Source organism: Octopus bimaculoides, chromosome 2 (genome assembly GCF_001194135.2).
Source record: "Octopus bimaculoides isolate UCB-OBI-ISO-001 chromosome 2, ASM119413v2, whole genome shotgun sequence".
Lineage (NCBI taxonomy): Eukaryota > Metazoa > Mollusca > Cephalopoda > Octopoda > Octopodidae > Octopus > Octopus bimaculoides.
The window spans coordinates 123,227,617-123,246,045 of record NC_068982.1 but is presented as its reverse complement, the minus strand read 5'-3'; the positions used below and the strand labels follow the sequence as shown (position 1 = coordinate 123,246,045).

Sequence of the window (18,429 nt, the reverse complement as noted above, 5' to 3'; positions counted from 1 at the left end):
ATATATATATATATATATATATATATATATATATATATGAGACTAGAATGCTTTATTTGAAGCTTTGTAAAGTAGATCTAGTGTTTTAGAAAGCTACAAGGCAATCAGTGTTTTTTTTTTGTTTTTTGTTTTTTTTTAATATAACATCAACAGGGTAATAAACACCAAAAGAGGCTAAACACTTCCAGTGACAACATTAGCTTTCTAAATCAATAAAACTTTGATGACAGAATCATTGCACTCTACTAGACAAACTACAAGGCCTAGAAGTGGAGCATTTGGGATTTCCCTTAAAGAATGTCTGGATCAGTTGCACACAACAACAATGAATGCACTCTTGCCAATTGTTGATAGGGCAGTTGGCCATAATTCTTATGATACTTTAATCTGATGATGAGAGAGCTGTACTTCATTTCATCATGTAACATAATTGCTTGTATCAAGAAGAGTTACACAAGAAAATGTTTCAATGTAAAATCTAAAAATCCAATATTCTTTTCCTGATGAGTTCAGATATCTTAAGCATAGGAGGTCATTTAAATGACAAATTACAAATGAATTGAAACCCAGTCTCCATCTCTTCAAATAAGCAACACAAGTAGCAAAAACTCCTTCAACACAATTTCACTCAGAGAATTTAAGTAACAATGGCAATCTATTTTCTGATATAGCATGTCAGACTTCTAATTATTATGTTGTTATAATAATACAGTGAACAATCATTTAACATTTCACTGATTCTATTTCACATGGCAACAGCTGCAATGTAGCTTGAATTTCATTTCAGTTCATGGTTCATTGAAATAAACAAAGCTAAATTAAATAAAATGAGAAAAATAGAAAGACAACTTTATATTTCAGCAGCAACAGTCACAAAAGTGTCAACTTTCATCGAAAGCTGTTAGCCTTTTCACTCACAACCAACATTTTCATAAGTAACAACACAGTACAAATGTATTCTCATAAAATAACCATTTTTTTGTGTGTTTTGCTCTGCGAAATTTTTTTATTTTTCGTTACTTTCATCAGATCTTAGTTCTAAGCTATGTAAAAAAAAAAAATACAATACAGTCAGGTCATTACAATGTACAAATAATACACCGTCTGGCAGCTAACTTTGTAGTCTATCTGTATTGTGTAAACTATGTTGTATGGCTACTTGTTAGCACACAGAGAGTATTTCAGATGACATGGTACTGAGTTATGGTTAAAGTGATTGTGGATTCATTTTTAAATTCACTAATGTTGCCAATGTTCTCAAAGAAAAATAAGGACATCGTAACTTTACAATGCCACTTAATTTGTATATTAGTGGTTTTGAGCAGTGTGAAAAGCAACAGAGAAGGGACTACTAGAGAAATAGGAGTAATAGAGAATAGAGAGTAAAAATAGATGATAGTGGAAGTGGAGGAGTGTGTTCCAAGAGTAAATTTAAATAAGTTTATGAGAACCAAGAAATAAAATGCTTTGAGAAGCTTAAGGCGATTGTGGTTGGGAAAAGGCTAATTTCAATCTTTCAACTTAGGCAAAGCATGCTGGCCAAGGAGCAAAACTTGGATACCTGCTAAAGAAAGAGAAGGATTTCCAACATTGCGATAGCTCGAGTCATCTTTAATTAGCTCCTGCAGTTTCTGTTCAAGGAGCAAAACACCTCTGATGTTCATTTAATCCACATGACCTTATGTAATGTGGCTGACATAGATATCAGAGGGAAGGAATGAACAGAAAAAGCATGAACTGTCACAGACAACCGCCAGTGGTGTGATAAAATGCATCTAGGATACACTGTAAAGTGACTGGTAATAAAGCATCAAGATAAAATTCATGCCAAAAAGGGAATGAATGAAAAGATGTTGACTCTATAAGCTATGAATAGTTAACCCAAGACAGCAATTTCAAATTGAGGCTATGAGATTAGAAAACTTAATGTTTTTATGAAATTTAACTATTTCACTAACATCCTTGAAAATACTCAGCAGACTAATAAACAGAAATTTTGGTTGTCAACTTGAACTAAATTTACATTTCCTTTAGATTAGACTTTATCCATTAAATAATAACCAAATACAGTGGTTGGTTTTTAAAAATAGAATCTTTCGCTCGACACAATTTAACATCACCTACTTTTTACTCTAGATATATTATAAGTCCACAAACAACATGTAATTGGTATAGAATATTCATTAATCATCAAATCCTTAACTAGTTCCAAATCTTAAATTTCTTAGAACTCTAGCAAAAGAGATGACATCATCATAAAAATTCTTAAATTCACTCTGCTATGCCTCTTTTTCCAAATACTGAAGATTAACAATTACTCACAAAATACAATGTTTTTTTCTAATACCAAAATACCACAGAAATTGCTATACAAATATTTTAGCATCTGTTGCTAGCATTTCAAATGGAAGAAAGAAAAATTCAGATCTAATTGTTACAAGGAAATAATTCTTTTATGCAATGAATTACTAAAACATATTTGTGTTCATCCAATCTTAAACCACTTTCAACAAAGTATCTTTTAATTATTAAGGATTTTACATTCAACTCACATTAATAAAAGTTTTCTCTTTCTCTCTCTCTCTTAATAATAGTTGCAGCCCCTGTTTCATTCCCAAGAAATTAATTCAACAATTCCAACTATTTCTACATTTCAATGCTTTGACTTACTACATTTAATCTATTTCCCAAGGTCTTACTATGAATTATGTAAAACAAGTTTCAAACAAGTTTCATCCCCTTTTTAAAATCTGTATGAGAGAGAGAGAGAGAGAGAGAGAGAGAGAGAGAGAGAGAGAGAGAGAGAAGGAACGAGAGATTAAAAGTAACTTGCTTTCATGTTATATGTTTATATATTTCCACAATGGAAATAAATTAAATGAGAAATGCTTGAAACAAGTGATATAAAATTAAAACATACATTTATAATTATGAATTTATTTAATTTAACAATTGCTCAGACAAAGAAGGGAAATAATTTAGGTAGCGCTTTGGTATAAAAGTTTCAAAAATTAAGATACACCAAAAGATACATTAAGGAAATCCCTCTTCAGTTTTAGAATGAATCCAAGTACGTTATCTGATAAAAACAAAATGTCTTCCACAGTTGAAATAAAAAGAACTCCATTATATTTCAAAAAAGATTTAAAAAAAAAGGAAAGCCACTAACATTCCAGATAATAGTGTTCTCACAACAATAATTTTATCATTGTTTTTTGATGTTGAACACAAACTGAAGTACTAGACCAGAAACAGTGTTTGCAATGTTTTCTACTTCTCTTTCAACTGATTTAGAACTCAAAAACAAGAACAAAATGTGTAGTATTAAATAAACAATAGAATTTTTTTCAGCAACACCCACACATGCATAAATTGTATTTAATAACATCCTGAATAGGTTTTTCTATTGTAAACAATATACAGTGGATCCTTTACTCTTATATTCATCTACATACAGTTTTTCTGAAATAACATTAAAGAAATATCAGTGGTAAAGAAGGTAAGTTCCACCGCTTTAATCAAAAGCACAAGCAGTTCTAATTACACTCATGCTACAACGATATGAAAGAACATTTTCTATTTATTGTTATATTTTGGGATGGTCTTTTTTTTTTTTTTTTTGCCAAATAAACACCTTCACTATATATTTCTTCTTCACTCATTTATTATTGTTATTATTTTAACTTTCTACTTACATTATCTAGAATACTAATTTTATACACATCTGAATCTGAGGGTTTTTGGTTTTTCAACTATAAATACCCACCCCACTCCTAACAAAACACTTTAATGGTTTCCATACGTCATCCTTCAAATAACCCTTAGTTTTATTATTTTTTTTAGAACCTGAAAGATACAATGTCAAATGTGTGGATGAGCTTTCATCTCTTCCTGGTAAATATAATTTTCAACTGACATATATATTATAATGACATATACATTCATCCTTAATTTGTTCTGGTGGATTCAGAGTGAATATGCTAATCACTGTTATATTTCATCTTTCAGGGACACCTTCATCCTTCAGACAATATGCATTCATAATAGGCTCGATATAAGAAGACTTTATTTTTGTACTAATCAGCCATTATTTTGTTCTTAGACAAAACAAAGTATAATAGATACATTATTAAGAAAGAGGTCAACAAAATATTTTTTTTTTGTGTATCAGACAGTTTATGTGTGTAGGAGTGTGCGTAAGTTTGTGTAAGTGTGCGCACGTGCAAGCATATAGTCAGGTTTTCTTTCTTCATCCTTCAGATCCTGTTGTAAAACTTTGATCGTCTCTTCATTTTCAGACATTTCTTTGACAATAGACAATCCCTTTTTCTATCCATTCAATTGTAGCATTGTATATTACAAGGAAATTTCTACTTGTTTCTTTTCTTTATTCATTCATTACTCCCATTTTAAGTTATTTGATCTTCAAGATGTCTTTTGCTTAACACTTGAGAATTTTACTACATACAAAACCTTCCCTTTATTTCATATCTCCCTGTAACTATTTTTCTTATAATTACACCAAACATAAAAACAAATTTGCATTATAATTGGTTTTGTATCCAATTTTTCATGCTGATATAGGTTGAACCAATCCATAATACAACGAGAAGGCTATAAGCTAGCCTTTTCCACTGATAAACCAATTCAAATCATTGTTTTAATGTTCACTTTTCTATGCTTGCATACACACCAAGTTTATTGAGGCAACTTTTCTACAGTTGGATGCCTTGTGAAATACTAATCCAAAACTTAGGCACAAGACCAAAAAGTTCATTAAAAAAATTACTGATTATGTGCTTTAGTTATATCTTTCTCAAAAGTATTGACACATAAATGAATGGATATCAAATAGAAATCAAATCCACATCATAAACCTGGTTTGGACAGAAGCACACTTCTACATACTGAGTGCTTCATATTTATTTTCCATAAGAAATAATTGAGTCTTCACAAGAATTGTTTGTGTTATTTTCACTATAAGGCTATCATTTATTTAACAATCTTAGATTATAAAACACTATGAATAAAACACCTCCATTAATCTACACAATTGTAGCATAACAACAACCAACACAATTTTCTACCATAATTATCTGTGACATATGCAAACTTTTACAGTTAAGTAAAAAATACAATGATCCTCCTCCAATTATTCTTTGATTTCTCATTAACATTAATGAATAACTGATGAGCGATCTTCTAGGCATTACCTGAATTTCACACAATAGCTGGTAATATTGTTACTATTCAGCAATATTCCCCCATTCCATCTAATATTCCCCATTCATCTCTGCTTATAACTGCAAATTCTGCAACCACTATAGTCTAATAGCTATTACATGTTGCATTCACCTCACTTTCTATCATTCTTGAACTTAACTTTGCTTTTTTCATGTACTTTTAAACTACATTTAGAAAATACATGAAACATATCACTCTAATACTCTATGCAAATGTGCAAATTTACAATTTTATATGCAAAATACATTATGAAAAAGAAAGGACAAAGTTATTATAAAACATCATATTAATCAAACAGATAATGGGCAATTCAAATGCAGCAGGTAATGGACAAATACAACAGACAGTAGACTATTCAAATACAATTTACAAAGAACAGTGGTAGTTTTGGAGCACAATGTTTGTTAGAGACTAAAATCTAATGGCTTAAAACCAATTGCATGGTCATTCAAGAGATTATTTTCACTAAGAAACAATTCCCACCACCTTACAAATGAACAACTTGCACAGTTTAATCTTCCAATCATCTTTCTTAGCTGCACCAGTTTTTCGTGTAAATAGCAGTTGCTTTAGATCGCTAAATAAAACCTGGTATTTGACTGAAAAATCCTACAACTTATTTTTAAGTATTATTCATGTTGGTAACAACTATTCTAATTCTTATCTACAGATGCTATCATTTCTGTAAGATACTAGAAAAATAATTCTGACAAGGATGTCATATATATAAAACCTTAGGTTAAATTAGATTTAAAGATAACATTGACTTCTATAATAATTTCTTCAAAGTGGTGATTTTCTTCATTGTAAAGCACTATTATAATAATAATAGTTCCAATTTGCCAAGATACTAAATTTTATAATTCCTTCTAAAACAAGCATCATCAAGTATACAACAGCAACACCTACTTAACTGGTACTCTTGGAAAGATTGTGTAAATGGGCTTGTTTTGTTGCTAGAGATATTAAAGAGGAAACATCTAATATTTTCTCACACCTACAGAATGCTTCTGAAACATTACTTTAAATGCCAAGGAAAATAGACACAGATGCTTTTAATAATAGATTTAGACAATAAAGACTAAAATACACCTGCAAGTAAACACATGCCATTTAATGTGTGTGCACTTGAGATATATATATATATATATATATATATATATATACACACATACACACAGAGCAAATCTAAGGCTATTAAATACAATATAATAATTTATTTACTGTCCTTTCTTTATAAACCATCAGCAACACCAACGCAAGCACGGTCATTATGGTTTGTACTTTGAAAGGAGAATTACAATAATATATACATAGAGTTTGTTTCATAGTTCTAAAAACAGTTCAGTAACAAGGGTTACTGATTAACCTAAAGTTTCTGTACTCATGCAAAGTGTCTGATTCAGGACCATATACAGTCCATTCAGAGATTAATTATTTGGAGTATAGGGTAACAGTTGTGTATATTTTATCATTCATATTTTATCCAAATGCCTTGTGGTTATTATAATGAACAGGGATAAGTGTGTGGGAGTCTCATTTCTCTTAATATTGTTAGAAGCAGCTGACAACATTCAGCCCAAAAGTTTAGACTAAGTGAAGCAGTTGACGTTGCAGTTATTTTGATTTATAAAAGTTATTTACATCTGTATCATATGGGGGGAAAATAGCTATTTTATTATGATGTTTTAGCAAATAGTTTGGGTGTTACTAATATTTCTAGTATTTGTGGGTGGTGAAACGTAAATGCTAATACTATGTGAGTAGGAGCAGAGGGCGGTCATCGACTTCCTCACTCCTGTATCTGAATAAGTTTTCAGTTTTGGTTGTGGTATGTGCATATGCTTATATAAACACACACACATTTTAGATACGTGTGTGTGTGTGTGTGTGTGTGTGTGTGTATACACACACGCACACCTCTCATCATTTAGCACCCCCCTTCCATGCTGGCATGGTTTGGATGGTTTGACAGGGAGCTGTCCAGACTCCAATTGTCTGTTGTGGTATGGTTTCTATGGTTGGATGCCCTTCATTAGGAAGGGATAAGTGAACCACTTAATAGAATGTGCTGGGTATTTTTTACATGCCACCAGCATGGGTGTGTTTACACAGCATTGGCATATACATACACACACACAATGGGCTTTTCAGTTTCTGTCTACCAAATCCAATCACAAGCTTTAAGTCTTTATTAACTGCATATCACACAACAAACTTTTACCTGATCAAATTCATTATGTGATTTTAGGCCTGACTAAATAAAGTGTACATATAGTGTTGAATTTGTGGATTACCAAACTTAATTGACTAGAAAAAAAAATGAGGGGGAAAAAGAACTGACCAACTACCGTTAAACTAATCTTGAAATATTTAAATTGAAAGAGAATATCAGATCCTAAGCTGACATAGCTGTTATCAACTTCAGTGATATAATTATCTTACTCTAAAGATAAAATTTAGACGTATTTTTTATGAAAATTATTCCCAACTGTGGAAATGCAAGAGTGACACAAATACCTACAAAAGCAACAAGAGCATATTACTATGTTAATATAGCAAAAATATATTACATTGCAAACCTGAAAAGTCACAATTATTGTTTATAGTCATATTCATAAATATACAAATCTTTTGTTATATATACATAATTAACAGTTTCAGTTATGAAGAGTTTTCTAATATACCCAATGATAAAATAACACAATTTCTGATTTCATAGGCTTTAAAGAGCATTTTCAAATTTCATAGGAAAATTAACAAGTCAAGACAGACAACATTCGTTAATGAAGTTCTTTCAAGCAATGAATTTGTCTAATCAAATTGAAAGAACCCATACTATAAAATCTTGTGCCATCAAATTAAATATTCATCATGAATAAGAACAAAGCTTATCAAATTTAAGTACTTTCAAGTCATGTTTAATAGTCCTCTAAGATAAGAGTAATAAATTTAGAATACTCTGCACCAAATAAAATTTGAATACAGCCAAAACTCTTAGAAAACAAATGCTTTTGTGTTTATTCATTCACCCATCCCACCAATAGAGTGTAGATTAAGTGGGAGGTAATTTTAATGTTTAGATATTCTGTTAAAAGCTAATAAAAGATTGATAAAATATCATTAGGTTTTGCTAAGACAGAAGACTGCGATAATGGTCAGTGGGCTTTTTTATAGGTGAAACAGTTCAGTTAAATTCTATTTTTCAAATAATCAATGATGAACTCACACATGTAAAGGAGCAATTTCTGAGATACGTCATACTCAATCTAACTGAAATAGTTCAAACAACTATATACTATGACAGGAAATACATTTATAAGCAGGCATTAGTCAATGTAAGAGGCACAACTATGGCTGTTTTGTTGCTGTTCAACACTAAATCAGACTTGCAATTGTTTCAGCCTTCACTATTCAGTGTTAAAATCAGACATAGTGTATTTATGATCATATAATCCAATGTTTTTACAGGTCTTCCTTTTCTACTACCATTACAACACAATGTCATTTGCATGTGTGTGTGTGTGTGTGCGCACAAACACACATAACCACATTACATTCTTTGTTTATTTGCTTATGGTTGTCCATTGAATTTCATGATGCTCATCTTCTCCCTCAATTGTGGAACTTTTGATGACTGTATCTTTCAAAAAGTAAACATAACAGAGGATACAGCCTCAGAGACAACTTGGTAAATGCAACTGCTATTCCATGGGTTACAGCAACCATAAATCTTCAGAAGCAAGGAAACTACAGAAGTGGCAATGTTTCATCACCAGAGACACACATGATGCTCTAACTATTGCTGAGATCCAAGATCCATACTGTCAGAATGGCACCAGTCCAATGAAGCTCTTTATACTGTAATTGGGGATATGTATTTCTCAAATCACTACTTGTGAAAGAGATAGATCCAAGAGCAAGGAAAACACAAGACAACTGGTGTTGCCTCCCAGCTGCAGGAACTGGCTGGGAAATCCAGTCTATTAGAAACTGCTTTAAAGCTAACCACAATAGGATTTTCTCTTGGGGTGTTCACCCCTAGTCTTTGTCTTCCAGACTCACAAATCACCATACACACAATTTGACAGTTGTTCCTAACCTGTCAAGCAACTATATAAAAACTCCTATAGTATTGCATAATAATTATCATTTGTCAATAGACAGGAGAAACTTATTAATCCAAATGAAACTTTCTATTCATAGTTTGAGCTATTATTTTACCTTTGAGTATCTGTCAGCAGTTTGCATAGATTTTTGGTAAGTCTGCCATAAAGCTGTAAGTGGTGGTTTGTGAAGTCATTTACTTTGCAATTAATGATAATACCTAATTGTTTGATGGTTTTCCAGAGTTGATATTTTTTTTTTTTTCATGAGAGTTACAAGCCTTGCTATCAATAGAAATTAAAAGAATGTAAGACTATCAACCATAAATTCCTTCCCATCCATTAAATCATTCAAACTATACATTGCTGTATGAATACTTTACTATCAAGGTTGTAAATGCTCTTCTCTGAAATGATCTGAAATCATTTGAGGGTGAACCTGGAATGTTAATAAGTAGCACAAGCACAATACAAAGTTGCTAGTTATCCCTTCTGTCTTAAATCTAATAAATTATCATAAACTGCAATAAACACTAATTAGAGGTAGGCATTCTGATGTCACAGCTAAGATTCCCATTTTGATTCTTCATTGGAATTACTGGGAAAAGTATTAAAATCATGAAGTCTCTCTCCTAATAAATAGGATATTACATTTAAGAAAACAAGAAAGGTTTAATTTTTTGAGAAGCACATAAGTTACAAGGGCAAAGTGCCACACTATTGACCACATGTTTATGCATTTATGCTTTGCTATACACTACGCTGTACCCAAGCAAGACACAATTCTGTATGCTTTATTGGCAACTGTGTTTACTCCTATTTCCCTGCTGATTATTAATAGAAACACCATCCCAAAATAAAACAATTTCCCCAACAAGACAACTCATCACACCCATGCTAGCAGAGAAAAACAAATGTAAAGCAGCAAATACAATGAAAAAACCCTCAGATGCCAACTTTTAAAATGTAAAAATTTCCAAAATATTATTACAACTACTTGATTCTAAAAGTGAGAATACTCCATTAAATGTGGGTGTTGCTGCATAATTAATCCTTTGTTGTAAAATTTGAAATAGTTTATATGAAGTATGAAAAGAAAAGATACTTACACTTTGAAAACTGGATCACCAGAGAGTAATGTCATTTCAATTGTCACTTTTAATGTGGAATTATCTTGCCGATTCTTATAGTCATAACCATTCAGAAGGTATTTTCTAGACAGGATACCAGCTCCTGCAAATTCTGATAGGTTGATGTCTGCAAAACCAAGCTTTTGATATGATCGTCCGCCTTTTAGCTCCTGCAAGTCAAAAGGAAACATAAATATAAACATGTTATGTGAATTGATAAAATAAATATATAAAATATAAGATATAAGTCAGATTATATTCAAGTGGATGATGATGAAACATACAAGTAAAATAGAATTACAGATTGAAATAGTTTCATTAAAATCTTCCAAAATATCAAAATTTTATTTAGAAAGAAAAAAAGAATTAGTTTGCACTGTTAACTGTAAGCCTTGGAGAGTGATCTATTTAAATGTTCACTTTGGTTTGTGAGATGTTTACAGTATCATTTAGTATAATGGGCCAACTAAAGCCTTGGGAGTGGATTTGGTAGATGGAAACTGAAAGGAGCACATCATATGTATATATGGAGACTGGTAAATTCTACCATAGGTAAATTCCACCACAGTATATTCCACCATGGTAAATTTCACCATGGGTGAAATTATCATTGTTATTATTATCATCATTATTATTATATTATATGGGTTACGATATTAAGGAAATTAAAAAAGAATGGATAAAAAAATAATATCAATAATATCAACAAATACAAAAAATATTGGGGAGAAAAAATTAATTAAGGAATAATCACAAAAAGAAATACACGGTAAATACTTGAAACACCTGAATGAGGAAGCAGTATCAAAAAGAGACTCATTGAAATTTAGGTAGACAGATAGATAGGTAGGTAGGTAGATATGTTTCTTTATTAGCCACACAGGGCTGAACACAGAGAGGACAAGTTACAAAGTAGAGCTTTTCTTTTTGGGGAGGAGAGGGAAGGAAGAAGAAAAAAAGAAAAAAGGTGGGGTAGATTTTCGATCTGGTGAGATATAAAGTGTGCCACATATAATATTAGTGATGGAGATTTATGTTGACAAGCTTAATGTTAACTATAACCAGCTAGTCTATCATACTAATGCATGCACATGTATACTCTCTGTTTGAGAAGTTAAGAGTCATTTTATTTGGACCATCTTCATAACCTAATTCATTCTCCAGTTTTAAAATGTTAAAGGTTTAAAAGGTTGTCAAGCTTAAATTTAAAATAAAAATGAAAAATGATGTGAATGAATATCATAAACATCATTATAGTAACTGATATCTTTTTCTAGAAGTTAATGACAATTTTTATAAAGTTGCAGAACTCACAATTCTGTTTAAGTAGTTTGAAGAGAAGACAATTAAAACGTGTATAAAAACACATATCTAAAATTATAGTAATTATTTTATTTCTGTTAGTTCAGTTTTTCTTTTTGTTATGTATTTACATTTATTTTGTGTTACTTTATGGGTTAATGTTAAAGGAATAAAATTCATTTGTGAGTTCAACAGATGCAAGATTTTCAATTAATATTGACTAAGAAATGAATAAAAAACGTCACAGATAAACTGACATAAACTACCAATATTTTAATTAACATTGAACATCTTGTTGGCACTGTACCAACCATAAATATAGATATTCCATCTCTTAAGTTAATTACAATAGAATACACAACAGAAATTACTTGGCAGATGTTTATTCAGGATATAAATGTACTAGAAGTTCCTCCCAAATATAAACAAACTTGTATAATATAAGCAATCTTCTTACAACACAATTGCTGTAATGTATACAAATACATATTGCACAACATTCTAAGTTCTTTACTTTCAAGAGTAAAGTAAAAATGTCCCAGTGATAAAATGTTAAACTTTATGGTTAAAACTGCTGCCTCTCAGTCTTGCTGTAATTTAGATTATTGCTGGTTGTAAATAGTAGAACTTCAGCAGAATAAATATTTAACTATCATGGAATCTCATGGGTTCAAACAAATTTTCTTCAATCAAATGTCATGTGATGACAGATGACAACATTTAAAAAAAACAAAATCACATACAGGTAAGTATTTGTAGGATAATTAGTCACATTTCAGTTGCAACTGTATCAAAGCTTAACAAATTTAACTATTCTTTATTAGCTGAAGCCGGGAGGCAGAAAAGCTTACATAACACATGAAAGTTCTTAAAAGCACCAAACTAGATGCACAGAAGTAATTAATATGAAGCTGAAATTAACTTTTTTCAACAAAACAAGTATCAAAAGTATACAAAGATCAATTCAATAAACTATATCTTCAAACTACAAAAATTGGTTATTTGGCTACAAAAGAAATCAATAATTTTGAATTTGAATATGTAAAGTTCAGCAAAGCAAAGATATTTAACTGAAAATTAGAACCTTGGAACCTAAAGAGTAAAATAAATGCTAAACTGATACATAGGAAAAGACAAATACAAAATATACAATAAAAATGAAGACCAATTTGAATTACTAGAGGCTGAGGTTTAAAATATAAGAGTTAAAATTCCATTCAAAAGCACAGGAAGCTCTTAGCTGCAGGATATTTCATGTATGAAAACAAGGAAATGGTTCATATTTCTACTTTGCTAAAGAGAAACAAACATCTCAGGTGAAATTTTTAACAAGTAACATGTAAATAGCTAAAAAGAGAAAAACTAGAACAGTAATAGCTCTCAGGTTTTTTTTTTTTTTCCTTTTTAAATATAATATGGGAACCTACAACAATTTGAACAAATGAAAAACCATTCATTGTAAGGTCAAGACAAAAGAAAAGCAGAGAAGCTAATTTTTAAAAATGTTAACCTGAAATGTAACAAACCCATTTCAATAAATCTTTCTGCATCTACCTTTGTATGTATATTTTTATGCGGCAAATACAATGGAGTAGAATTAAGGTTCCATTCAACTACAATCCAGTTGATTCCTAGCTGGAAGCATTTTACATGAAAAGAATATAATTGTTGCACCATTCTTTCACCTTCCTTTAAAAGGAATCATTAAGAGGATAACAGCACATCAAGCCTAACAATCATTGAGCTCTGTAAAGTATAAATTCACATTCAATTTTCACCTAATTTGAAGAGACAAAACTCATAAGTACCAAAAAATTACAAATTTTAATTAATATATGAAGCTTTTTAATTTAACCCTATTTCTCATAGGTTTCAGTTAAATTTTCAAAATAAAGATTTGATAGGATTTAGTAAATTGACTAGTATTTCATATAGACAAAATAATCTCTCTTTTTTTAACTTGATAATTATCAGATTACTAGAAATAAGTAAGTTTTAATTTAAGAAGGGTCATACCTTCATATTCAGTGTGATTAATATGAAAAGAACTAACAGTTTAAATCTGATGGTTTTTATCTTCTATTGTTGTCTACCAACTTCTAACTTCCAGCATTTTAAACTGCACTAGCTACACCCGATACTCCATCAAATACAATTAGATATTAAACCACTGGGTTATTTATTTTCCCTCATGTTGCAAGCAGTAACTGATTTGATACATCAGAAAATAAACAATTTCCTGACGCAACAAAAATGCCTCAGCATAATTTCACAAACAACTAGAGACACCAGCAAAACAGACCTCAAATTTTGCCGGTCTTAAAACAGAAGTGCACATTGGACAATGCATTGCCTAAGAGAAAGAGCAGATGATGGTAGCTTTTGCTTCATCAACAACAAATTTGCTGAAATATTTTATTTAAAAACTTGATGTCAATATTAAACTTTAAGTAAGTTATACTTGTAGAAAGTTATAGACAGAACTAACCATATAAAAAAATGAATATGTCCTTAACTGTCCTAACAGAGTTTCAATGAATATCAAATCCAATGCATTCACAGATATTATTCATAGAAAAATGAGGTTGTTCAGCAAGAATACTAGCCACTTCAAGAACATTAGAACACATTCTTTCTATAATTGAAATAAATCTAAATTTGCTAATATTACTTCAAAACCAATGTTATATGGATGGTTTTTGACATGTTACATGATGAAAGAATGAATTCAAATGAACAGAATTTTAAAATAAGCAATATGATAAAAAAAAGTATATTTTTCCTTCTCCAGTTTAAATCCATGTTATCAAAAACTGAATGAGTTTGTACCACCACCTTTCTCCAGTTACTTCTAACCTTTTATCAAGTTGTTTTCTCTATACCTTTTGTAGCCTTTCTACAATTGTTCATATTCTGAACATGCTGATTTGATTCCAATTCTATTAAAAAGCATTCCAATCACCACTTTCTTGCTCCACAATGTGTCACATCTTTTCTAAACTCCAACATTCAACAATAAAATAATCCAACTCTCCAAAAGTCTTCAATACTCACTTATAGCTCCTACATATATATTTCCCCCGACTATATCTTCAAATATTTCAAATTATACATAAATGGACTAATTCACTCACATTAAAATTTCTAAAAATTATAAAAATTCTTATGGTACACAGCTCATTTTTATTTTGTTAGTGAATTTCATTTTGAGATTTACAAAACCAGCAGCTATTGACAACCTGATAAAAACATATTTGATCTACTCTTTCAAAGAAAAAATTATTTAAGGTTATATCAGATTGAACATTTGTTTAGTTACATCAGCTTGTTTGCAAGTTTCTACATTACAGATATACTAAACTATTGACTAAATACATAAGAGTAAATATTCTAAATTTCTATTCAATATTTTCTATCAGATTAAAATTTGCATATATTGTAAATATTAATATTTGACACATTTACATTTACATCCATTTTCCCATGTTTGCATAAGTTAGACAAATATGTTATTGAGACATTTTCTTACAACAGGATGCTATTTTTGTCACTAACTCTTATTTACATTATTTACAATTGATGGATATTTGTCCTCATCTTGTTTGTTGTTAACACAATGTTTCGGCCGATATACTCTCCAGCCTTCATCAGGTGTTTTGAGGAAATCGCGAACCTGGGTTCTTATTCCTAAAGTATTTTTTGATATTATTATTATTCAGGTCACTGCCTGGAATTGAACTCGGAATCTTGAGGTTAGTAGCCCATGCCCTTAACCACCATGCCATATGCCCACGAGCATATGGCATAGTGGTTATCTACTTTTCAAATAAGGGTCTCTTATCTGCTTTTCAAATAAATGATCTCTTACTTCAGACAGCTTCAAAAGCACAAGGTGAACAACTTGTTGACAGAAGAAATGACATATCGCTGATCATAAGACAGGATCAAAAGTAAACAAACACACCTATAGACATATAGGACAGGCTTCTTTCAGTTTCCATCTACTAAATTCACTCCACTCACAAGGCTTTGGCCAGCCCAAATCTATAGCAGAAGACACCTGCCTGAGGTGTGATGCAGTGAGACTGAACCCAAAACTGTGTTGGGAAGTGAACATTTCAACCACACAGCTATGCTTGTGTGTATGTATGTACATACACATGCATATATATATACACACACACATGCATGCATATACATTCATATATGCACACATTTACATGCATATATATGTACATAAATATATGTAGACACACACACATATATATGTATGTATATATATACATATATATATATATATATATATACATACATACATGCATGGAGAAACAGATGTAAAATGAACAAATGAAAAATCTATACAAATGTACATGTATGCACCTATTCATATATATATATATATATATATATATATATATATATTGTATTTATTATATATATAAAAAAAAGAAAAAGGAAGTCTACTTGAGTTTCACATGGAAACAGATTGCTAATAGCTGCCCAAAGAAACTACAACAGCCTGTCATTCTTTGATATACTAAGCATATCTTTCCACTCAACACAGGTATTTAGTTCTTTATCAGATAATGCTTGTACATTATATATTCATCACAATCATCATCATCATCATCGTTTAACATCTGTTTTCCATGCTGGCATGGGTTGAATGGTTTGACTGAGGTCTGGAAAGCCAGCGGTTGCACCAGGCTCCAATCTAATCTGGCAATGTTCCTACAGCTGGATGCCTTTCCTAATGCCAACCACTCTGAGAGTGTAGTGGATACTTTTTACAAGCCACCAGCACAGGAGCCAGTCAAGCGGACCTGACATTAACCACATTCAGATGGTGCTTTTTACATGACACCAGCACAGGAGCCAGTCAGAGGGCACTGGCATCGATCACATTTGGATGATGCATTTTACGTGCCACTGGAATGGGGGACAGTCAGGGGGCACTGGCATCATCATCATCATCATCATCATCGTTTAACGTCCGCTTTCCATGCTAGCATGGGTTGGACGATTTGACTGAGGACTGGTGAAACCGGATGGCAACACCAGGCTCCAGTCTGATTTGGCAGAGTTTCTACAGCTGGATGCCCTTCCTAACGCCAACCACTCAGAGAGTGTAGTGGGTGCTTTTACGTGTCACCCGCTCAGCTATGATTTTGGTCGACTCAACAGGTCTTCCTAAGCATATCATACTGCCCGACGCATCAAGGGTACTTTTAAATGGGCCGGACATGCAACACTTGTATCGGCCATAGCTGCGATCTCACTTTAGTTGCCGGGTCTTCTCTATCACAACACATCTCCAAAGGTCTTGGTTTCCTGTCATTGCCTCTGTGAGGCCCAATGTTCAATAAATATTTCAACATATTATATATAGTGCAATTCTTACATGAGGTACTGGGTAGCAATTTTCTTCACTACTTAAGAGAGTGACGACCCTGCCTGACACGAGTCCCAGGCTCAGCTGGCTCCAGCTGACAGTGCTTGGCATGGGCCCCTATCCAGGGTTACGGAAAGGAGACAACCTTCAAAGAAGTCCAGAGTGGAGCCACATAGGCGGTTTAGTGTTCAACTCAACACTCTTCCGGTAGCTCTTGCAACCAAGCTGGTGCCAAACATAATGCTCTGTACTCCTTTGGACTATGTAAGCAAGGTCGAGAGAAGAATCCTGACGATTGGGCTACCCAGGATTTTCTTACATCTAGCCCAGGCCTATGCAAAACTGGGGAGGACATGAAATGTAAAAACCAGACTGGATTAGTTTATGTGCAACTCCATTATCTGCCGAGACAAAAGGATGCCAACAACAATTCTTACATTAGGTAAATAGAGACACATAGTCACATACAATGATGATGATATGCAACCGTTTGTGAATTACAATTTGCTCTAAATATCTGCCCTTTTATCTGTGAATTTATTCATATTATTGAATACTTAGTTGTATTGTGTATCAATATATACATGATTATGTAAAATTATTTAAATTCTTCTGACAAACAACAAAATAATACGGGTTATTTAAGAAATACTGAAACATTAATCTTTTGAAGTTGCAAAATAAAAATACACGTGTGCGTGTGTGTGTGTGTGTGTGTGTGTGTGTGTGTGTGTGTGTGTGTGTGTGTGTGTGTGTGTGTGTGTGTGTGTGTGTGTGTGTGTGTGTGTGTGTGTGTTATTAGTCTTGCAATGCCCAAGCGAAATATATACAGAGGTTGGACAAAATAATGGGAAACACCTAGCATCATAGCATCATAATTTTGAAATATCTATCAAACCATCAAAAGCTTGTTTATTTTTATGTTTTTTTATTTATTATTAGTATTGCTTAATATGTTTTGCTAAAATTGCTGTTTCTTTTTAGATATCATCAGAAAACGGCAATTAAAATTCATTAAAATGACAGATCTATCTGTCTTTCAAAGAGGCCAAATTGTTGGTGTGCATATGGCAGGCACGAGAACAATGAAAATAGCTGAAATGTTTGGTGTATCAAGAAGCAATGACAGCCTTTGAGAATGAGAGAAAATCCTCCTCGTTGAAACAAAACTCCAGAAGAAAACCGAAACTTCAGATAGGGACCGTTGGACTCTTACGCGAATTGTTAGAAAGGATCACAAAAGTACAGCTTCCAA

The 18,429-nt window shown here is 31.9% G+C and overlaps 1 protein-coding gene and 1 long non-coding RNA gene across 2 annotated transcripts in view; one reads left to right on the top strand and one right to left on the bottom strand.

Annotated features, from left to right (window-relative positions):
- LOC106871078 (protein FAM102A) overlaps positions 1-18,429 on the bottom strand; it is a 213,295-nt gene that overhangs the window by 31,423 nt on the left and 163,443 nt on the right. Inside the window, exon 3 of the mRNA XM_052965569.1 lies at positions 10,460-10,650. Coding sequence (XP_052821529.1) covers positions 10,460-10,650 — 191 coding nt within the window. The remainder of the gene's footprint in view (positions 1-10,459; positions 10,651-18,429) is intronic.
- LOC128247018 (uncharacterized) lies at positions 2,868-4,049 on the top strand. Its single transcript, XR_008263421.1, has 3 exons — positions 2,868-3,499; positions 3,844-3,894; positions 4,009-4,049. It is a non-coding gene; the product is annotated as an uncharacterized LOC128247018 (long non-coding RNA).